Source organism: Carlito syrichta, unplaced genomic scaffold (genome assembly GCF_000164805.1).
Source record: "Carlito syrichta isolate Samal-C Ts95f unplaced genomic scaffold, Tarsius_syrichta-2.0.1 Scaffold314525, whole genome shotgun sequence".
NCBI classification, from domain to species: domain Eukaryota; kingdom Metazoa; phylum Chordata; class Mammalia; order Primates; family Tarsiidae; genus Carlito; species Carlito syrichta.
In genome coordinates this window covers 1237093-1255248 of record NW_007258621.1, presented here as the reverse complement: position 1 = coordinate 1255248, position 18156 = coordinate 1237093, and the positions used below count along the sequence as shown (strand labels likewise).

Sequence of the window (18156 nt, the reverse complement as noted above, 5' to 3'; positions counted from 1 at the left end):
CAGGGAGACAGCCTACAGACTGGGAAAAAGTATTTGCCAACTCTAGGTCTGACAAAGGCTTAACATCCTGGATCTACAAGGAACTGAAGCGTACTGAAAAGAAGAAAACAAACAACCCCATTATAAAATGGGCAAAAGATATGAACAGACACTTCACAAGAGAAGACATTCGAGCAGCCCACAAACACATGAAGAAATGCTCAGCCTCACTAATCATCAGGGAGATGCAAATCAAAACCACACTGAGATACCACCTAACTCCAGTCAGAATGGCAATTATCAACAACTCAAAAAATAACAGCTGCTGGAGAGGGTGTGGTGAAAAGGGAACACTTCTACACTGTTGGTGGGAGTGTAAACTAGTGCAACCTCTGTGGAAAGCAGTGTGGCGATTCCTAAAAGCTCTAAAAATTGACCTTCCATATGACCCTGCAATCCCCCTACTGGGAATATACCCTGAAGAACACAAATCACTCTATAAAAAAGATACCTGCACACGTATGTTTATCGCAGCATTGTTCACAATAGCAAGAACCTGGAAACAACCATGCTGCCCATCAAAAGAGGACTGGATTAAAAAAATGTGGTACATATACACGATGGAATACTACGTAGCCATAAAAAAGAACAAAATCATGAATTTCGCTGCAACCTGGATGGAACTAGAGTCTATAATACTGAGTGACCTCTCACAAAAACAAAAATCCGAATACCACATGTTCTCACTCATATAATGGACCTTGAACATCCAATGCAATACTATGAGAAAATGACTGATGGTACTGGGAAACTATGGGGGGGGAGGGGGATGGGATTAACAGTAGCAAATATTTGTCGGGGGATGGGAAAACACTTTTTATCTACAGGGTGCCTGAATGAAACGTCATTGTACACCTAACCCTTAACTGTTCCCCACAAAACCATAATAAAAAATACTGATTAATGAAAAAAAAAAAAAAAGAAAGAAAAAAAAAAAAAGAATACAAAATTAGAGCAAGAGACAAGGACTAGTTCTAGATACCAGGGGTCCCCAAACCCTGGACCGCGGACCGTTCCCATCCGTGGACTGTCAGGAACTGGGCTGCACAGCAGGAGGTGAATGGTGGTGCTTGGAGCTCTATCTCCTGTCAGATCAGCAGCGGCATTAGAATTTCACAGGAACCCTAACCCTATTAAGAACTGCGCACATGAGGGATCTAGGCTGTGCGCCTCTTATGAGAATCTAATACCTTGATGATCTCCTCCCTTGACCGTCCGTGGAAAAACCATCTTCCACGAAACTGGTCTCTGATGCCAAAAAAGGTTGGGGACCACTGTTATACCACTGTAGGATGACTTATGTAATAATAATATAGTTTCAAGTAGCTACAAGGAGGATATTGAATGTTGCCACTGCAAAGAAAGGATACATTTTTGAGATGAGGGATATGCTTATTATACTGATCTGATCACTATCCATTACACGTACTGAAACATCACTACACACCACATGAATATCTACCATTATTGTATATCAATTAAAAATAACTAGCTTTGATTTTAAAACACTGCATTCACCTATTTTCTCTCCCTCTTATTATGCAGTGTTTTAGCAACCCTCGTGTATATCCAATACCAAGTTTGAGACCAGTGCGTCACCGTGGGTTCCCTTCACTCTCAAAGGGCAAATGCCCTTTGCATAGCTGGCCTTGGCCCTCGCAGCAAATTCCCGGCTCCAAATTCCTTTTGAACTTAATCCACACCAGGCCCTGTAGAGTTTTAAACAGCCCCCTCTATTGAAAATGTGTGCTCTGTGTGCCCGCAGGAAGACTAGACGCTTCTTCTCTTCTAACCCGCAGGGTTGGAAAAAGGGCAGGTCCTTGTTGATGGGCAGGGGTGAGGTGAGGAACGTATGATTCAGAAAAGATGGCAGCCCCCTGGCCGGCCACGGAGGACTAATGGACGGTTGAGGGAGCCCTCTCCGCCCTAGACCCCCATTGGAAACAAGCAGCCCTCTCGGCCTCTGTCTGGGGTGGAGAGAGAGCCAGGGGACACGAGAGAGGCACTGGGCAAGCCCCCACCCGATCCCATCGCGGTCCCTCTTACTTGGGGTGCCTGATGGGCACTTCCAACACCAGCTCTGGAGGAATCTGGAAGAGCTCGGGGTCGTTGCCGTTGGCCTGGAGCAGAAGCGGCAGGACATCAAAGCGGCCTCTCGGGGGCTTCCAGCCCTGCTGTATGCAAATCTGCAACCAGACCCCGCCAGGGTAAGCCACTGTGCCCCAGACCCTACAACCATGGCCTTATGTGGGAAGGGGTGGAGAGGAAAGAGATCCAAAGGTGAACCCCTGGGAGACACCTGCTCTGGAGCTCTGAGGCCACGTCCCTGCCTTATAAAGTTCTCCCTGGCATCACCACGCGAATGAGCATGGCCTTTCATGGTTCCATGGGGCAGAGGGCAAACCTTTGTTCCAGCACCAGACTTTGTTGTTTTTTTGGGCTTCCTTGCCCCCTGGAACTCCCAGAGGACAAGGGCTGGACCTAATTGTTGCACCTGCCGTGTGCTTACTCTTTTAAGTATTTGCAATAGGTGCTATAAGCTGTAAAGAAAACCTACTGAATTTGACAAAGGCAGATGTATTAGAGTTACTGTAAAACATGCATTTGTTAGTGTAGCTGTAAGTACTATGTACTATGAGTCACATAAGTAATCAAATTTCCCTAAAAAAATTATTTGTATTTTTTAGAGACAGGGTCCTGCTCTGTCGTCCAGGCTAGAGCGCAGTGGCACAGTCATATTCCGTATGAGAAAGCTGCAAATTCCCGGGTTCAAGCAAATCTCCTGCCTCAGTCTCCTGAGTAGCTAGGACTACTGGCAGGTGACACTGCATCCAGCTAATTGTAGAGATGAGGACGTGCAATGTTGCTCAGGTTGGTCTTGAACTCCTGGCCTCAAGCAATTCTCCTGCCCTGGCCTCCCAAAGTGCTGAGATTATAGGTATGAGCCACTGAGCCCAGCAGTAATTAAAATTTTCTAGGAGCCACATTAAAAAAAAAAAACAGGCAAAAATAATTTTAGTAATGTACTAATTTTAAGTAACATATTTTAAATTCAACATTATCCTTTCTATTAATTGATTCATAATGTATTAAGGTTTTACTATAAGTATATTCTAATTATATATCTGACATTGAAATTAAATAGGTAACATTATTAATCTAATAAATATATCAAATACAAGTAATACATGACATCATTAAATACATTAAACATCAATATTAATTTATTAAGCTTAAATTATTAATATGACTATATTTAAACAATACATTTGATATTAACATTATATGTAATATATTGATTAATCCAATACATCTATTGATTTTTAGGTAAGCATATTAACTTGATATATCCACACTATTATTATTTCAACATGAAAAATGATCCGCGAGCTCCTTCCCACTCTTTTGTGTACTCACTCTTTGAGGTCTAGTGTGTATTTTCACTTATGGAACGTTTCAGCTAGGACTAGCCACCTTTCAAGTGTTCAGTAGTCACACAGGGCCAGGGTCCTTATTAAACAGGGCAGGGCTAGAGGGTTTCAAAAGGTGTAACTATGGGCTGGGTGTGGTGGCTCATGGCTGTAATCCCAGCAGTTTGGGAGGCTGAGGCAGGAGGATTGCTTGAGTTCAGGAGTTCAAGACCAGCCTAGACAACCTGGGGAGACCTTGCCTTTACCAAAAAATAAAAAAATAAGCCAGACGGAGTGGCGCGTGCCTGAAGTCCCAGCTGCACAGGAGGCTGAGGCAGAAAAATCAGTTGTGCCCAGGAGGTCGAGGCTGCGATGAGCTGTGATTGTGTCACTGCACTCCAGTCTGGGTGACAGAGTGAGACTCCAACTCAAAAAACAGGTATAATTATGTGGTGAGGTTTGGGCTGATGTTTTGTGCTGTGTTAGTAGAAAGAGGATCACTAAATCATAGGTTTAGGAGAACACGTCCTGGTCAGCGAGGTTTCTTGAGGCAGAACAGGAGGAAGAGGTTGGGCGTTTCTGTTCTGGTGGCCACGAGGACAAGGTCAGCCAAGTACGCAGTTAGCGCCCAGCCAAGTGGAGCCAAGTCTGGCTGCATCTAAAATGGCACAGGTGCGCCTCCTGGTCGCCCTGGTTACAACCCCCTCCTCAGGATAATAACATTTTCATAAGAAAAGGCACATGCAAATAGAGCCAGCGGCCTGGAGGGGCTGGAGCAAACCCTCAGCCTTGCCAGCTGGTCTTGGAGGAGGTTCCGGGAGGGGCCGAGGGGACTTAGGGTAACAGCCAACGGTGAGGTTCAACAGGGCAGAGTTGGGTGATGGTTGGAAGCTGGTACAGGCCTGTGTACGATTGTTCTAGACCTGCCTGTGGTGTCTCCTGCAGGGACAGTCCAAACACCACCATGTCTAGCTTGGACGGTGGGTCCCATTACCGTCTGGAAGGAGCTCTGGGCAGGGGATGGTGGTGTCCCCTTCCCTGGTGGTTTTTAATGAATGGACTGGGCTTACCAGTGATTGTGGTGGTGCTGGTGCCAGCGAGAGCCAAGCCCACTCTAGGGTTGTGTGACTAGAACTGTATCAACGAATGAATGAATGAATGGCATGAGACTACCCAACTCCAAAAAGGTGGATGCCAGACATGGTTTCCATATACCGGCTTCTCTCCTCTTGGTAAGAGGCAGGAGGTTTGGACTATAGCTCAAGCTTTCCCTTTCTATTCATTTAGTAGCCTTGGAAAACTCACTTGGCTTTGATAAGACTCAGTCTACCCATCTTGAAATGGGACAACAGTTCCCATCAGGAAGATTCGGCAAGGTAATGGCATAAAAATGACCAATGACCAGCTGTAAAAGAACCAGAAGGGAACAGTGGCTCGTGTCGGTGATCCCAGCACTTTGAGAGGCTAAGGCAGGAGGACTGATTGAGGCCAGGAGTTCGAGACTGGCCTGAACAACTTAGTGAGACCCTCATCTCTACAAAAATGAAAAATTAGCTGGGCATGGTAGAGTCCCAGCTACTCAGGAGGCTGAGGCAGGAGGATTGCTTGTACCCAGAATTTTGAGGCTGCAGTGAGCTATAATCGCGCCAATGCACTCCAGCCTGGGTGACAGAGTGAGACCCTCTTTAAAAAAAAAAAGGTCCAGAAGGATGGGGACTGGTCCAGTGGAACAGCAGGCCTACAGAGAGTTGACTGCACCCCACTGGCTGCTCTCCCTGAGATGATCAAATTAAATGAAGAAAAGTTTGTGGTTAAAGACAGCTGGGGGGGGCATGGGATCCCAGGTGGGGAAAGGGGCAGGGGGGGAGCATGCACGCTCGCACCTCTGTGAACTCCACATTGGCGGGATCCCCCAGGGTGGAGCCGTCGGGCTGCTTGTAGCCAGCATAGCGGATGAGCTGGGAGTTCCACACTCGGAAGTCGTGCTTGCCATCTGTCCTCTGGGGAAATATGGTGATGGCTGACCTGTGGCGGAGAGAGGGGGATACCCGGCATCAGGTTGGGACCTGCACAGTGGGGACATACTGAGAACGGTGCCACTCAGGCCAATGGCTGCTCGAGGCCCAGGGCGGATGATGTCTCTGCCCAACTCCCCAGGGCCCAAGGAGCAGCTGTTGGAAGGGAGGGAACTTGCTCTGTTCTTCCACTGGAGAGAAGCATGGGTCTGAGGAAGGGTGGGGAGTGGAAAGCCCCATGCCCCCTTGCTGGAGACTTGAAAAAAAATTTTTATGATAAAGATGTGGGGTACAATGTTTAGGTATATAAACATTGATCATGCAGGTTTCCTTGTTGATGAGGTATGCCCCTCTCTCTCCTAGCAGTTTCTCTCAACTGCCAATCCCACTGCCCTCCCCTGACAGTTTCCCATTACTGCCAGACGCATTCTTATAGTACTATAATTGTTCAAGTTCCGCTTATGAGTGAGAACATATGGAACTCTGTTCTTTGCTTCTGTGACAAATCACTGAGTATGATCGACTCCAAATCCATCCAAGTTGCTGCAAAGTCCATATATTGGTCCTTCGTTAGGGCTGCATAATATTCCATCGTGTATATGTACCACATTTTTTTAATCCAGTCCAGCTTCGAAGGGTAACATGGTTGATTCCATGTTTTTGCTATTGTGAATAATGATATGGACCTGAGCCAGTCTTCCAGGGAGTTTGTTCGCAGCTGGTAATCTCCAGGAGCCATTGGATGCTGCTTTCCTTTAAGAATTACTACCAGCTGGGCATGATGGCTTATACCTGTAATCCTAGCACTTTGGGAGGCTGAGGCAGGAGGCTTGCTTGAGCCCAAGAGTTTGAAACCAGTCTGGGCAACCTAATGACACCTCGTCTCTACCAAAATACAACTACTACTACTACTACTATTACTACTACTACTAATAATAATAATGTGTGGAGGTGCACACCTGTAGTCCCAGCTACTCAGGAGGCTGAGGTGGGAGGATTGCCTGAGCCCAGGAGGTCAAGGCTACAGTGAGCTGTGATTGTGCCACTGCACTCTAGCCTGGGCGACAGAGTGAGACTCCCAACTCAAAACCAACCAACAGACAACAACAAAAAACCACAATACTGATTCCCAGTTCCAGTCTTCTCCTAACATCATCATTAATTCTCACCCAATTTCCCCACCCTCTGCACCAAACCAAAGTTTATAGACTTAGGATTAAAAGGAAATTTGCTTGCATTTGTACTTACATTTATTTATTTAAACGAAAACTGTAGGTCACCAGCCACGGGCCCTGCCTGCCTACATAGGCAACCACAAAGACTGTGTCTTATTAAATTGCAGAAGGATATTGTTGTCTGCTGCAGCGCCCAGCGGGAGTCCTGGTGTCTTCGTGCTAGAGAGGTATTAACGATACCTTAGCACCAACCTAAGACTTTCTTCCTGGCATCATCAGAAGAATTGAAATAGACAATGGGGAGGAGAAGAGCCCTTTAACCGTATGGCGCTATGGTATCTCCTGCCGGGAGTTCTCTGAGTTGCACTCACTGGTCCCCTAAGAGGACTGAATTCCAGGCTGTGGAAATGCCATCCTAGCTCCCCGTGTCCACACAAGGACTACATCTCATGTCCAAGTCATTGCTCATAGGTCTTCTCTCATACACATTCCTGCCCAAAACTTTGCCCCTGCTGGTCCCCTTGACTGGAATTCCTCTCTTTTACTGTACGTCCAGGTTCAAGGTCTGACTCACATTCACTTTCTCCAGACAGCAGCCCCTGTCTCGTCTAGTTCACGGGACCTTCTTCTTTGTTCAGAGAATGTTTTTTAGGTCTTACTCTCTACACAAGACAATGTAGTATTTGATTCTGGAGGGGTGATGCGTCATACTAGGGGCGAGGCTAGAATCGGAGCTGAAGGCAAAAAAAAGTCACATAGAATCAAAGGCGCTCTTAAAGATCTCTCTCTCCTTTTTCTTTTTTATGTCAGGGTCTCACTCTGTCACCTGGGCTGGAGTATAGTGGCATGATCATAGTTCACTGCGGCCTCAACCTCCTGGGCTCAAGAGATCCTCCTGCCTCAGCCTTCTGAGTGGTTGGGACTACTGGCACATGACACCACGCCTGGCTAATTTTTTGTAGAGACAAGGCCTCACTATGTTGTCTAGGCTGGTCTCGATCTCTTGGGCTCAAGCAATCATCCCGCCTCAGACTCCCAAAGTGCCTGTGCCCAGCCTGAATATTTTCTTTGATGGAAGTTCTCATGAAAATGCTACAATAGATCATTAAAAAAAAAATGTAGAGGTACACTGCTGGGCCTGGGGTGACCCCTGCCCAATGTCTACTCACAGTACCTTTGAAAACCATGAGAGGAGCCCATAAGCTCTTTGAAGGTCTAACCTTGACTGGGTCTTCTGTTCATGGTCAGGATACACAGGAGGGTTCTTTTGTATTCTCTGAGGCATGAGGTCTCCTGGGAAAGAGACCTACACATGATTTTTCATGCAGGCACAAGATTAGATTACAGGCCCTCTTCTGGTAGACTCACTGTTTTCTTCTTAATGAAGAGACACATCCAAATAAACCAGTGTTGAATGCAGATAAGCCATTGCAGCATAAGCTCCGGGTGGCCCTGGGGGTTTGTGGGAATATCCCTGCAGTGGTCCCTGTGCAGCCCGGAGATGGGGTTGGTGCTCGGGAGCTGGGAATAGATGCTGTGGCAGCAGTGAGTGAGCAAGACTAACAAGTGCAGCCAGCAGTCTGTGGGGCCCCAGCTGCTCCCTTCCAGCTGTCCCTCTCCCAGCTCAGACTTGCCGGTGAGGCCACCTCCAGCCACATGGATACCCTCCTGCCTCGGCCTGCTCCCTGTGGCTTTGGTCTTTGTGTCATTTCGAGAAGAGTCCAAGGCATGGCTAGGTGTGGAGTTTGAAGGACCAGTCCTCACAGCGGCAGGAAAGGGAATTGTCTTTTTCTCTTTTCTTTTTTTTGGAGGGAGCTCCAGGCCGCAGAGCAGGGTGCAGGAAACAGGTCACCACCGGCAACGGAATTTTCCTACTTTCCCGGGACTCTATTTCCTCCTGCCCTCTCCATGGAGGATGCTGAACTGCGGGTTGAATGTTATGTGTGCTGCTGTGGGTTTGCTGCGGGTCTGCTTGGCCCAGCAGCGAAGGAACATGGGATGGGGTATGGGACAAAGGTGCCGGGGCACCTCTCCCAGCTTGGCTTATCCCACCTGAGGGGGAGCATCTCCCTAGGCCCAGCGGTCAGCTCACCTGAGGTTCCCTTTGTTGGTGGCGTACTTGACGTGGTTGCAGATGTAATTGAACATCCCGTGGGCCGTGGTGCAGTCGCGGGCATCGAACACCTGGAGGAGGTGCAGGGTGGGACTGAGTGCCTCCTCCCCAGCCCCCTCCAGCCCCCCCAGGGCAGTCGCCCATAGGAGGAGAACTTGAGCCCACTCCAGTCGCTGCCCCACTGGAGTGGTGAGCACCTCATGACGGAGTCCCAGGCTGGACTTGGTACCTTCCTTTCTCTATCCTAAGCATTGAGGCCTATCAGAAAAGGAAAAATCCCCTAAAAGTAGGCATGGGCGTAAGGGACGGTGAATACAGGAGTGAGTTTTATTTTATTTATTGATGTGTTTATTTAGTTATTTATTTTGAGTTGGAGTCTCACTCTGTCGCCCAGGCTGGAGTGCGGTGGCTCACAGCCACTACAGCCTTGACCTGCTGGGGTCAGGCAATCCTTCCGCCTCAGCCTTCCAAGTATCTGGAACTACAAGTGCACGCTACCACGCCCAGCTCATTTATTGTAGAGATGAGGGCTCACCAAGTTGCCCGGGTTGGTCTCGAACCCGCGGGTTCAGACAATCCACTCGCCTCGGTCTCCCAAAGTGCTGGGATTACAGGCTGAGCCACTGAGCCTGGCTGCTGCGCTTATCTTTGAGACAGGGTCTCACTGTGTTGCCCAGGATGGAGTGCAGTGGTGTGATCACAGCTCATTGCAGCCTGGAACTCCTGGACTCAAGTGATTCTCTTTCCTCAGCCTCCTAAGTAGCTGAGATCACAGGCATGTGCCACCATGCCAGCTACTTTGTTTTTGTAGAGATGGGGGTCTCTCTAGGTTGTCCGGGTTGGCCTCAAATGATTCTCCTACTTCAGCCTCTCAAAGCGCTAGGATTACAGACATGAGCCACCATGTCTGGCCAGGAGGGAGTTTTAATGAGCTGGCTACATTTCTTATTAGGTTACTAGGGATTAAGGATTAAAAAATGAAACAAAAACCAAACCAAAAAACCCCTGATCTTGATAACAAATTTATTTCCAATTTTATACTATTTCCTAGAATAAGATCATACCCAAGAGACACAGAAACGAATGACTTCAAGGAGTAGGCAGATAACATAAATAAGCAGAGAGTAGGTGTGAGACAAAAGGGAGTAGTGGGGTCTTTGGTAAACTGAAAGTATAAGCCCTACCAAGAGTTATGCAAATTCATTTTTTAAAAAAAGCACTGTATTGACTGCTGCATAAGAGATGACTATCATCCAGAGTTGGCCATGGTCTGGGAACTTGGGACCTCATGACTACCAGGTGCTCTTGGTAGGAGCTGACCCGTTTTAAAGCACCATCCACTGGCCTTTCCCCCTTCCCTCACCAAGGGGCTGCTCAGGGTATCTGAGCCCCAGTACCCACCTGCAGCTTGGACCACTGGATCCTGCCAACGCAGCGGGAGGCGTTCCGCCAGGCGTGCTTGGCTCCATAGATGAGCTCTGTGTCCTTGAGCTGGTAGGTGCTGGTGGTTTCAATCTCTTTGTTCACCTCTTCCAGCCTATCCATGTGGGCTTTGGAGCCAAATCTGAGAAGGATGAAAGGGACATGGATGCATCACCCTCTCATCTGAATCGGAGGTGGTGGAAGGGTGAGTTATTCCAGGGCTGGAAGCTACAGAGTTGATTTCTATGCAACAGTTTGAGCATAAAGCCAAGACTGCAGAACTCAGATGCTCACAAAGTAAGCAGTGTACAAATGGCTAAACTAGCCGGGTGGGCACTGCAGCAAACAGGCGAGCCCAGGTCATGCTCAAAGCAGGCAGCCATGGCTCCACTCTGGCAAACTGCTGCCTAATAGGAATGGGGACCCAGAACTGCCAGTTCTTCTATCAAGAGAAACTGGAAATCTGATTGTTTTTTTTTGAGTCAGGGTCTCACTACGTCTCCCAGACTGGAGTGCAGTGGCACAATCATGATGATCATGCCTCATGGCAACCCCGACCCTCCTGGGCTCAGACGATCCTTCCACCTCAGCATCCCAAGTAGCTAGGACTACAGGCGCGTGCCACCACGCCTGACTAATTTTTTTGATTTATTGTAGAGATGAAGTCTTGCCAAGTCGCCCAGGCTGGTCTCGAACCCATGGGCTCAGGCAGTCCCCTCGGCCTCCCAAAGTGTTGGGATTACAAGCCTGAGCCACAGCGCACGGCCCTAATTATTAAATGTTGGCAATGAATTCAATTTTAGAAAGTTAAAAAAGTTATTGTGAAATTTTAGGCTTATGAAAAGGTATACAGAATAATGTAACAAACACTCATGTCCCAAGCCTAAGAGATCATATAATAGTTCGTTGGGGGATGACTCCCCCGCCATAATCCATTCTCCCCCCAGAAGTGGCTACCATCTTGAATCTGGCATTTTGATTCTCATGTACTTGTTCATACTTTTCCTACATGGGTATCTATCCCTAAACCATGTATGATGTCACTCTGCATGTCAAAACAGTTTATAGAAATGGTGCTCTCCTGGATGTATCCTTCTTCATCTTATCCTTTCTTTCTTTTGCTCAAAGTTATTTGCAAACTTCAATTCCAGAAACCTGCAGAGCTCTCACTCTTTCGTTTTTTACAGTTGTATAATATTCCATTCCTGGAACAGACAACATTCTCCTGTTGATGATGTTTCCTGTTGTTCTTTAATTGCAATTTTTTCCCTGCTATAAAAAATGTTTCAGTGAACGTTTTTATGTATGCCCTCTTGTGAACAAGTGTGAGTTTCTCTAGGGGATGGGATTGCTTGAAATATTTTAAAACAGTCTTTTTTTTTTTTTAAGACAAGGTCTTGCTCTGTCGCTGAGGCTGGAATGCTGTGGTGCGATCATAGCTCATTGTAACCGTAAACTCCTAGGCTCAAGTGATCCTCCTGCCTCAGCCTCTCAAGTAGCTGGCACTATAGACATACACCAACACATCCAGCTAATTAAAACTTTTTTGGGGGTAGAGATGGGTTCTTGCTTTCTTGCCCAAACTGGTCTCAAACTCCTGGCCTCAAGCCATCTTCCTGCCTTGACCTCCCAATGGTTTGAGCCATTGTGCCTGGCTCTAAAATATTTCAAATGCTAAGCAACCCTCTATAAGCCAAACAAAAGCCCTTCTGAGGGCCAGATTTGGAAGCCAGGCTACCAGGTTTTGACCTCTGTGTAGAGTGGGCAGCGGCTCGTGCTCAGGCCTCGGTTTATCCCTCTGCAAGGTTGGAGCTGATGTCTTTGTCCCCAGTACTCGCTAATGCACCCCAGGTTCCAGAGCGGACACACACTTGCCTTTTGATGGACGAATAGTATTGATCAATGAACTCTTTGGCGAGAGGGAAGAGCTGCTCTTTTGTGCGGATGTCCTCAGGCCTGCGCGTGTGCTGAGAAGGGAGCATGATGGAGCCCATGCAGATGTGCTCAGTGCAGCCCGTCTCCTGGAAAGCAGAGAGGGATGCAGGTGAGCCTGGGTAAAGGGGGATGGGCACTGGACTGCGGACCTGGATCTGATACTCATGATCCAGCTCACCTGGCCCTTAAGTCCCAAAGGGAATTGAACCAGCTTCAAGCCTTTGTTGGACAAAGTCATAGTCAAGGTGAGGAACAGAGGCAGCATTTCAGGGTTCCTACAGTGCTGGCTCTATTTTGGGGGAGTGGAAGCTTCTGACTAGGAATCAGAATCATTGGTGCTACATTCTGAGATTATATATATATATCAGAATATATTTATTTATTTATTTATTTTTAGTTTTTTATTTTTTAGAGACAACGTCTTGCTTTGTCGCCCAGCCTGGAGTGCAGTGGCACGATCATAGCTCACTGCATCCTTGAACTCTTGGGCTCAAGTGATCCTCCTGCCTCAGTCTCCTAAGTTGCTGGGACTACATGTACACACCATCTTGCTCATCCAATTTTTAAATTTTTGGTAGAGATGGGGTCTTGCTACATTGCCCAGGCTGGTTGAACTCCTGGCCTCCAGCGATCCTCCCGCCTTGGCCTCTCAATGCACTGGGATTACATGTGTGAGTCGCCATGCCCGACCCAGCCTGGAATATTTTTTGGCTTCATGTTGATCAAGAAGGAATGAAGAGCGTGGCTACAGGGATTCATTAGAACACATCTATGATAGATTGAATGCAAAAATGGACCTAATTCTTCCCTTCCCATATCCATACCCTTTGCGATGTCACTTTACCCTCCCTGGAGAAGTGACATCTATCTATCGCCTCCTTTGACTCTGGGCTGGTTCTGACCCTAGAATGTGGCAGAAGTGACCCTGTGCTAGTTTCAAGCCCGGGCCTCAGGAGATCATCCGTTTTTCTGCTCATTCTTAGTACCCTGCAACCACACATGAATCAGCCCAAGCTAGCTTCTGGAAGAGGAGAGATCACACCAAATAGAGCTGAGTCATCTCACCAGGGCCGTCCTTCCCTTAACTGACTCCTCACATAGCTGCAGAGGTATGAGAAAGCCCCACAAAAATCAAAGGGATCTGATCCAGATCAGCAGAGCCACCCAGCCAGTCCCTAGGCTTTTAGAAAATAATAAATAATGATTGTGTTCAGCTGCTAAATTTTGGGCCAGTCTGTTACACTGCAATAGCTTACAGATACAATGTTCTTCCAAGAGGTCCAACTGTCAACAAATATTTAAAAGCAACATGTTGGTTTGTTGACTGCAAAGAATATGAAATGAAAATTGAGAGGACATACTGAGAACTCAAGGAAGGATTTGTCCATCAGCGGTCAGACTGTGAGAGACAGAGATGGATTCAGAGCTGGCAACTACCCCTGAGATTATTCTGGGCACTAAATACACAAATAAAAAGCACTTATGCAAGGAAGAGAGTCTCTGGCAGTGGTTCTCAACAGAGGTGAATTTCCTGCCTGGGGGCTATCAGGCAATGCCTTGGAGACATTTTTGGTTGCCACGGCTTTGCAGGAGGGGGTGGTCCTGACACCTGGCGGGTACACGGATGGTGCTAAAGGTCCCACAATGCACAGGCTTGTCCTCCATGACAAAGACTTAACCGGCTCCAAATGTGAATAAGGCTGAGGTTGCGACACCCTGGTCTACACCAGCTGGGATACTTACCAGTGTGCTCTTAAGGTGGAGGGTGTCGGTGAAAACCACGTCGGTCTCCCAGTTCTTGACCTTGAGGAAGCGGGGACACTTGGAGGGACTGCCATTCTTCGTGGGAGACTGTTTTCCTGAGGCGGGGGGCTGGAGGAGAGAATGAAGGTGGGGCATTAGGCAGGGCCTTGAGGGGACCTTAAAACGGTCTCCACCGGGCCTGGGAGAGCCTCCGTTCTTCCTGAGATCGGCCTCGAGTCACTGATCGTCTACACCAAGAGAAGGATCCAGCCCCTCCGGGTTGACATGTACATGGCTCCTGGGAACCTGGTTCCTCCAGCTTCGCATGAGGAAGCACCGTGGAAGAACCTTTTGGATTCTGTTTTGGGGAACGGGGTTTCTAGTACAGGGTCTGCCACGCTGATAGATTGACTGCAAAAATGGTCCCAATTCATTCCTTTCTCTATCCATAACCCTTTGCAGTGTCACTCTGGTTTCTGAGCAAAGTCTCAGTGTCTGACACTTTGAGTAGGGTCTCTGGATGCTTGTTGAATGAATAAATGACCACAAGGACACCATCAGCCTCTCCAAATGGGATTCTCAAATCTGAAGCTGGGTCAATGGACTTGGATTTCTGCACCTTCCTGCAGAAGGTGCAGAAACTCACCATTCTTCTGGAAAGTACTAGAAAAACAGAAAGGTTTACATTGAAAAGTTTTGAAGGACAGAATATCGTCCCCAAATTTCAGGCTGCTGCCTCTGAGAAATGCCAAGCGTGTTCCTGCCTCAGGGCCTTTGCGCATACTCTGTCCTCTGTCTTGAACACATTCGGTCCCCATTTGTCTTCACCTCTGTAAACAGACTGACCACTCGGCATGGGGGGTGGGGAGCGCGGATAAGTCCCGGCTGCCCGGTGTGGGCCCATCCATCCGAAACCTCACTGAAAAGGCACTTGTCGTCTTGGGTGTTTCCGGGCAGCTGTCTACCTGCCTGGGCAGAGGTGTGTGTGTATGTCAGGCAGGCACCGGTCTTTGGTAACTCCAGGGGACGGGCGGCAGGCACACCCAGACGCAACAGCAAAGCAAGGGAGGGGAGAGGATGAGCCGATGTTGATGGATGCTCACCCAAGGACGACACTGCTGGACAGCGACCGCGAGGCAGGGTGTCCGTGCACTCAACTATTGAGCACACAGTAGGTGCTCAATGGATAGGCACTGGGGATACAGCAGTGGACAAGACGGACAGGGCCCTTGCCCTTCTGGACATCATTATGAGAGGAGTGGAGATAAATAATAAGTAGACTCAGGTGGGAACAAGACGATTTCAAGTGATGATAAGAACAGGAAACAAGGGGGTAGTGGTGACTGAATTGTGGGGGGAAAGGCAAGTGCAAAAGCCTCGAGGTGGGATGCGCAGGTCAAGTTCAAAGGACCAGCAAGGAGGCTGGGGGGCTGGAGTGTAGGAGTGAGGGCGAGTTCAAGATGAAGTCAAAAAGGAGGCAGGGTCCACATCTCGGTGGCTTGGAGGGGCTCAGGCTGGTGAGGACAGCTGTGACTCACAATCAAGTGGGTGGGCTAAGTCCGGGACAGAAGTCACAGAGATCGCTGAGGGATGAATAGTGAACACTAGCATTAAGTGAGCACTTACTATGTGCCAAGCAAAACCCCTATTACCCCCATTTTACCAATTACGAAACTAAGGTTAACTAAGTTGGCCAGAGCTAGTAAGTTGGAGACAGAAGTCAAATCCAGGCAGTATGGCTCCCAAACCCCATGCCCTTGACTGTGACTATCCACTCTCCTGGCCATTTTGAACCCTTCATTCATTCAACACATGTTTGTTTATGGAGTAGCTTCTATGTGCCAGGCAAGGCAGCAAGGATCAGGGCTAGAGTGACAAACCAGACAGATGTATTCTGTGCCCCCAGGGACTCAGTCCAGTGGAGAAGTGCTGACAATTGAACGAGCCACTGTAATCGAGCATGATGGATGCCCTGACGTGGGCCACTGGCCACGTACAGGGGAGGTGGCACACACAGAAGAGATATCTAACATCAAAGTCGAAGCCAGAAGGACGAGCAGGCATTAACCAGGCAAAAAAAAAAGGAAGCAGGGCCTTGCAGGTAGAGACAACAGCTCATGCAAATGTCCTGAGGCGAGAAAATGATCACGGCCACCGTCACAACCAGCAGAATTAGAGCTCTGTGCCAAAGCATTCATGCCGCCATGCTGGAACCTGGGGAACGGGAGGTGGGTGAATGGAACAACAGCTCCAGGAGGGTGTAGGGAGGTGATAGGATCTCTTGTGTCTCCCCGCCCTGGCCAGATCTGCACCCCTTCCTCCCCACCCCCACCCTGGGGTTCCCACCTCAGTGCTGGGTGCTGCCATCCGTCTGTTCTGGACAAGCCAGGTGGGAGCTGTCCTCACCTCAGCCTCTTTGTCTCCGCACCCAATGCACTCCTGACTCCCACCCATCTTAGCTTTCCAAACAGCCTGAGAATCCATTCATTCCTCTCCCCAGCCATGGCCAGCACCCTGACCAAGCCACCATCATTTCTCACTTGGAAGACTGAAGTCACTTCCTAAATGTCTGCCTTTACGCAGGACTATGGGATTATTATTATGCTACTTCTTGCCCGACTTCTAGTATTATTACTACCATGTCTGCTACCACTCTGAGTATTATTACTATACTACCATACTGAGCAGCATGAGAAGGATCTGGACGACTCTGTCTTTGTTCCCCATTTATACTTTCTCTCCTGCCAGACTCAGTTCTTTTACTTCTCTGTAGGAAGCTGGGTACAAACAACCCCACTTCCTTTGAAGGCCTGGCTGGATGCCCTACACGCTTCTTTGGGATTCTGTCTCTGCCAGGAGACTTGCAGTAGATGCAGGTCACATCTGGGCAGGGCTTTGTAGTGACACGTTCCTCTGATCGCGCCGGCAACCCGTATCCTTGAGGGAAAAAAAAAATCCATCTTCCCCATGTGGATGGCACCCCAGTCATTCTCCCTGAACACCAGGTTTCACGCAGCCAGTGGAGAAATGCTCTCGGCCACCCACATGAACGTCCTGGAGGCTGAGAAGCAGCTGGAATCCCAGGGGGGATGACAGATGTGATGGTATCAGGGCAGGGCCCAGGACCCTGAAGGGTAGGAGGGCAGATGGGGGAGTTGTGCAGGAGAGGACGAGTAGGGCGTGGTTGGTGGGTGGCGGCCAACAGCCTTCACCGCCTGGGAGTAGGAAGGGTGAGAGAACAGGCCTAATAAGACAGGCCATCTGTTGAGGGTCCGGACGTGCGAGGGGGTCGCTGAGAGCCACGTACTTGGCTGCCAGAGTGCGAGCCATGCCACCCTCCACCAGGTTTCACTGGATTACAGGCTTGAAATCAGGCATTAGAGGCTGCTGGCAGGGCTGCTGTCCTTGGGGCCTTGATGTTTTAATTAGCCAGCAGTAATTTCAGATGACTCAGGAGGGGACGCACGGGGGGGATTAATATAGCAGTCTGGGGCCCTGGTGCAGGATGCAAATGACTCTTCCAAAGTTCTCCCGCTTGAAATGCAGATGAACTGCACTTATGAGTTATTGTGCCGGGGCCCAGCCACAAGTGGGCTCTGGGCTGTGGCTCCATGTGTCCCTTTCTGGCTCTGTGTCTGTGAGGACAGCTATGAATCACAATCAGGTGGGTTAAGTCCGGGACAGAAGTCACAGAGAATGCTGAGGGACGAATACAGAACACTCACATTAAGCGAGCACTTACTATGTGCCAAGCAAGAAGCTTATTATTCCCACTTTACAAGGGGTGCTTGCAGGTAGCAGAGAATGCTGGTTGGCTCTCAGTGGGTCCCTGGGATGCCTGCTACTCCACTTGCAAAGGAGGTTGTGAGCTCATGGCATGTCAATGGCATTGTCAGTACATCTGCAGAGGCCTCAGGGAAGGCAAGGAAGTATCTTGTGGCCCTGACCCAGCGTCAGGAGGGAAGCTTGAGCACCGAGCTGAGAACTGCATTTTGTGGGATCCCTGGAGCTCTGATTCCTTTCTCCCTCTCTTTCTTTCTTCTTTCTTTCTCTCAACAAATACATGGTGAGAACCTACTATGAGCCAGGGATTGTGTTCTAGGCCTCAGCTTATGGTGATGCATCTCACCACGGGGGAAGCATCTTATAGAGGCTTGCTCTAAAGCAGTGTTCACAAATTGTTGCCCATGAACTAAGAAGGATGTTTCCATTTTTATTATTTTATTTTTATTTTAGAGACAGGGTCTCACTCTGTCCCCAAGTTGGAGTGCAATGGTGCAATCATACCTCACTGCAGCCTCGAC

The 18156-nt window shown here is 48.7% G+C and overlaps 1 protein-coding gene across 1 annotated transcript in view; it reads right to left on the bottom strand.

Moving 5' to 3' along the window:
• Positions 1 to 2081: 2081 nt before the first annotated feature.
• LOC103274137 (nitric oxide synthase, brain) overlaps positions 2082 to 18156 on the bottom strand; it is a 71053-nt gene continuing 54978 nt past the window's right edge. The window contains exons 4-9 of the mRNA XM_008071605.2: positions 13853 to 13981; positions 12050 to 12195; positions 10154 to 10316; positions 8732 to 8823; positions 5333 to 5474; positions 2082 to 2225 (exon numbers count right to left, since the gene is read on the bottom strand). Of these exons, the coding sequence (XP_008069796.1) occupies positions 2082 to 2225; positions 5333 to 5474; positions 8732 to 8823; positions 10154 to 10316; positions 12050 to 12195; positions 13853 to 13981 (816 nt within the window). The remainder of the gene's footprint in view (positions 2226 to 5332; positions 5475 to 8731; positions 8824 to 10153; positions 10317 to 12049; positions 12196 to 13852; positions 13982 to 18156) is intronic.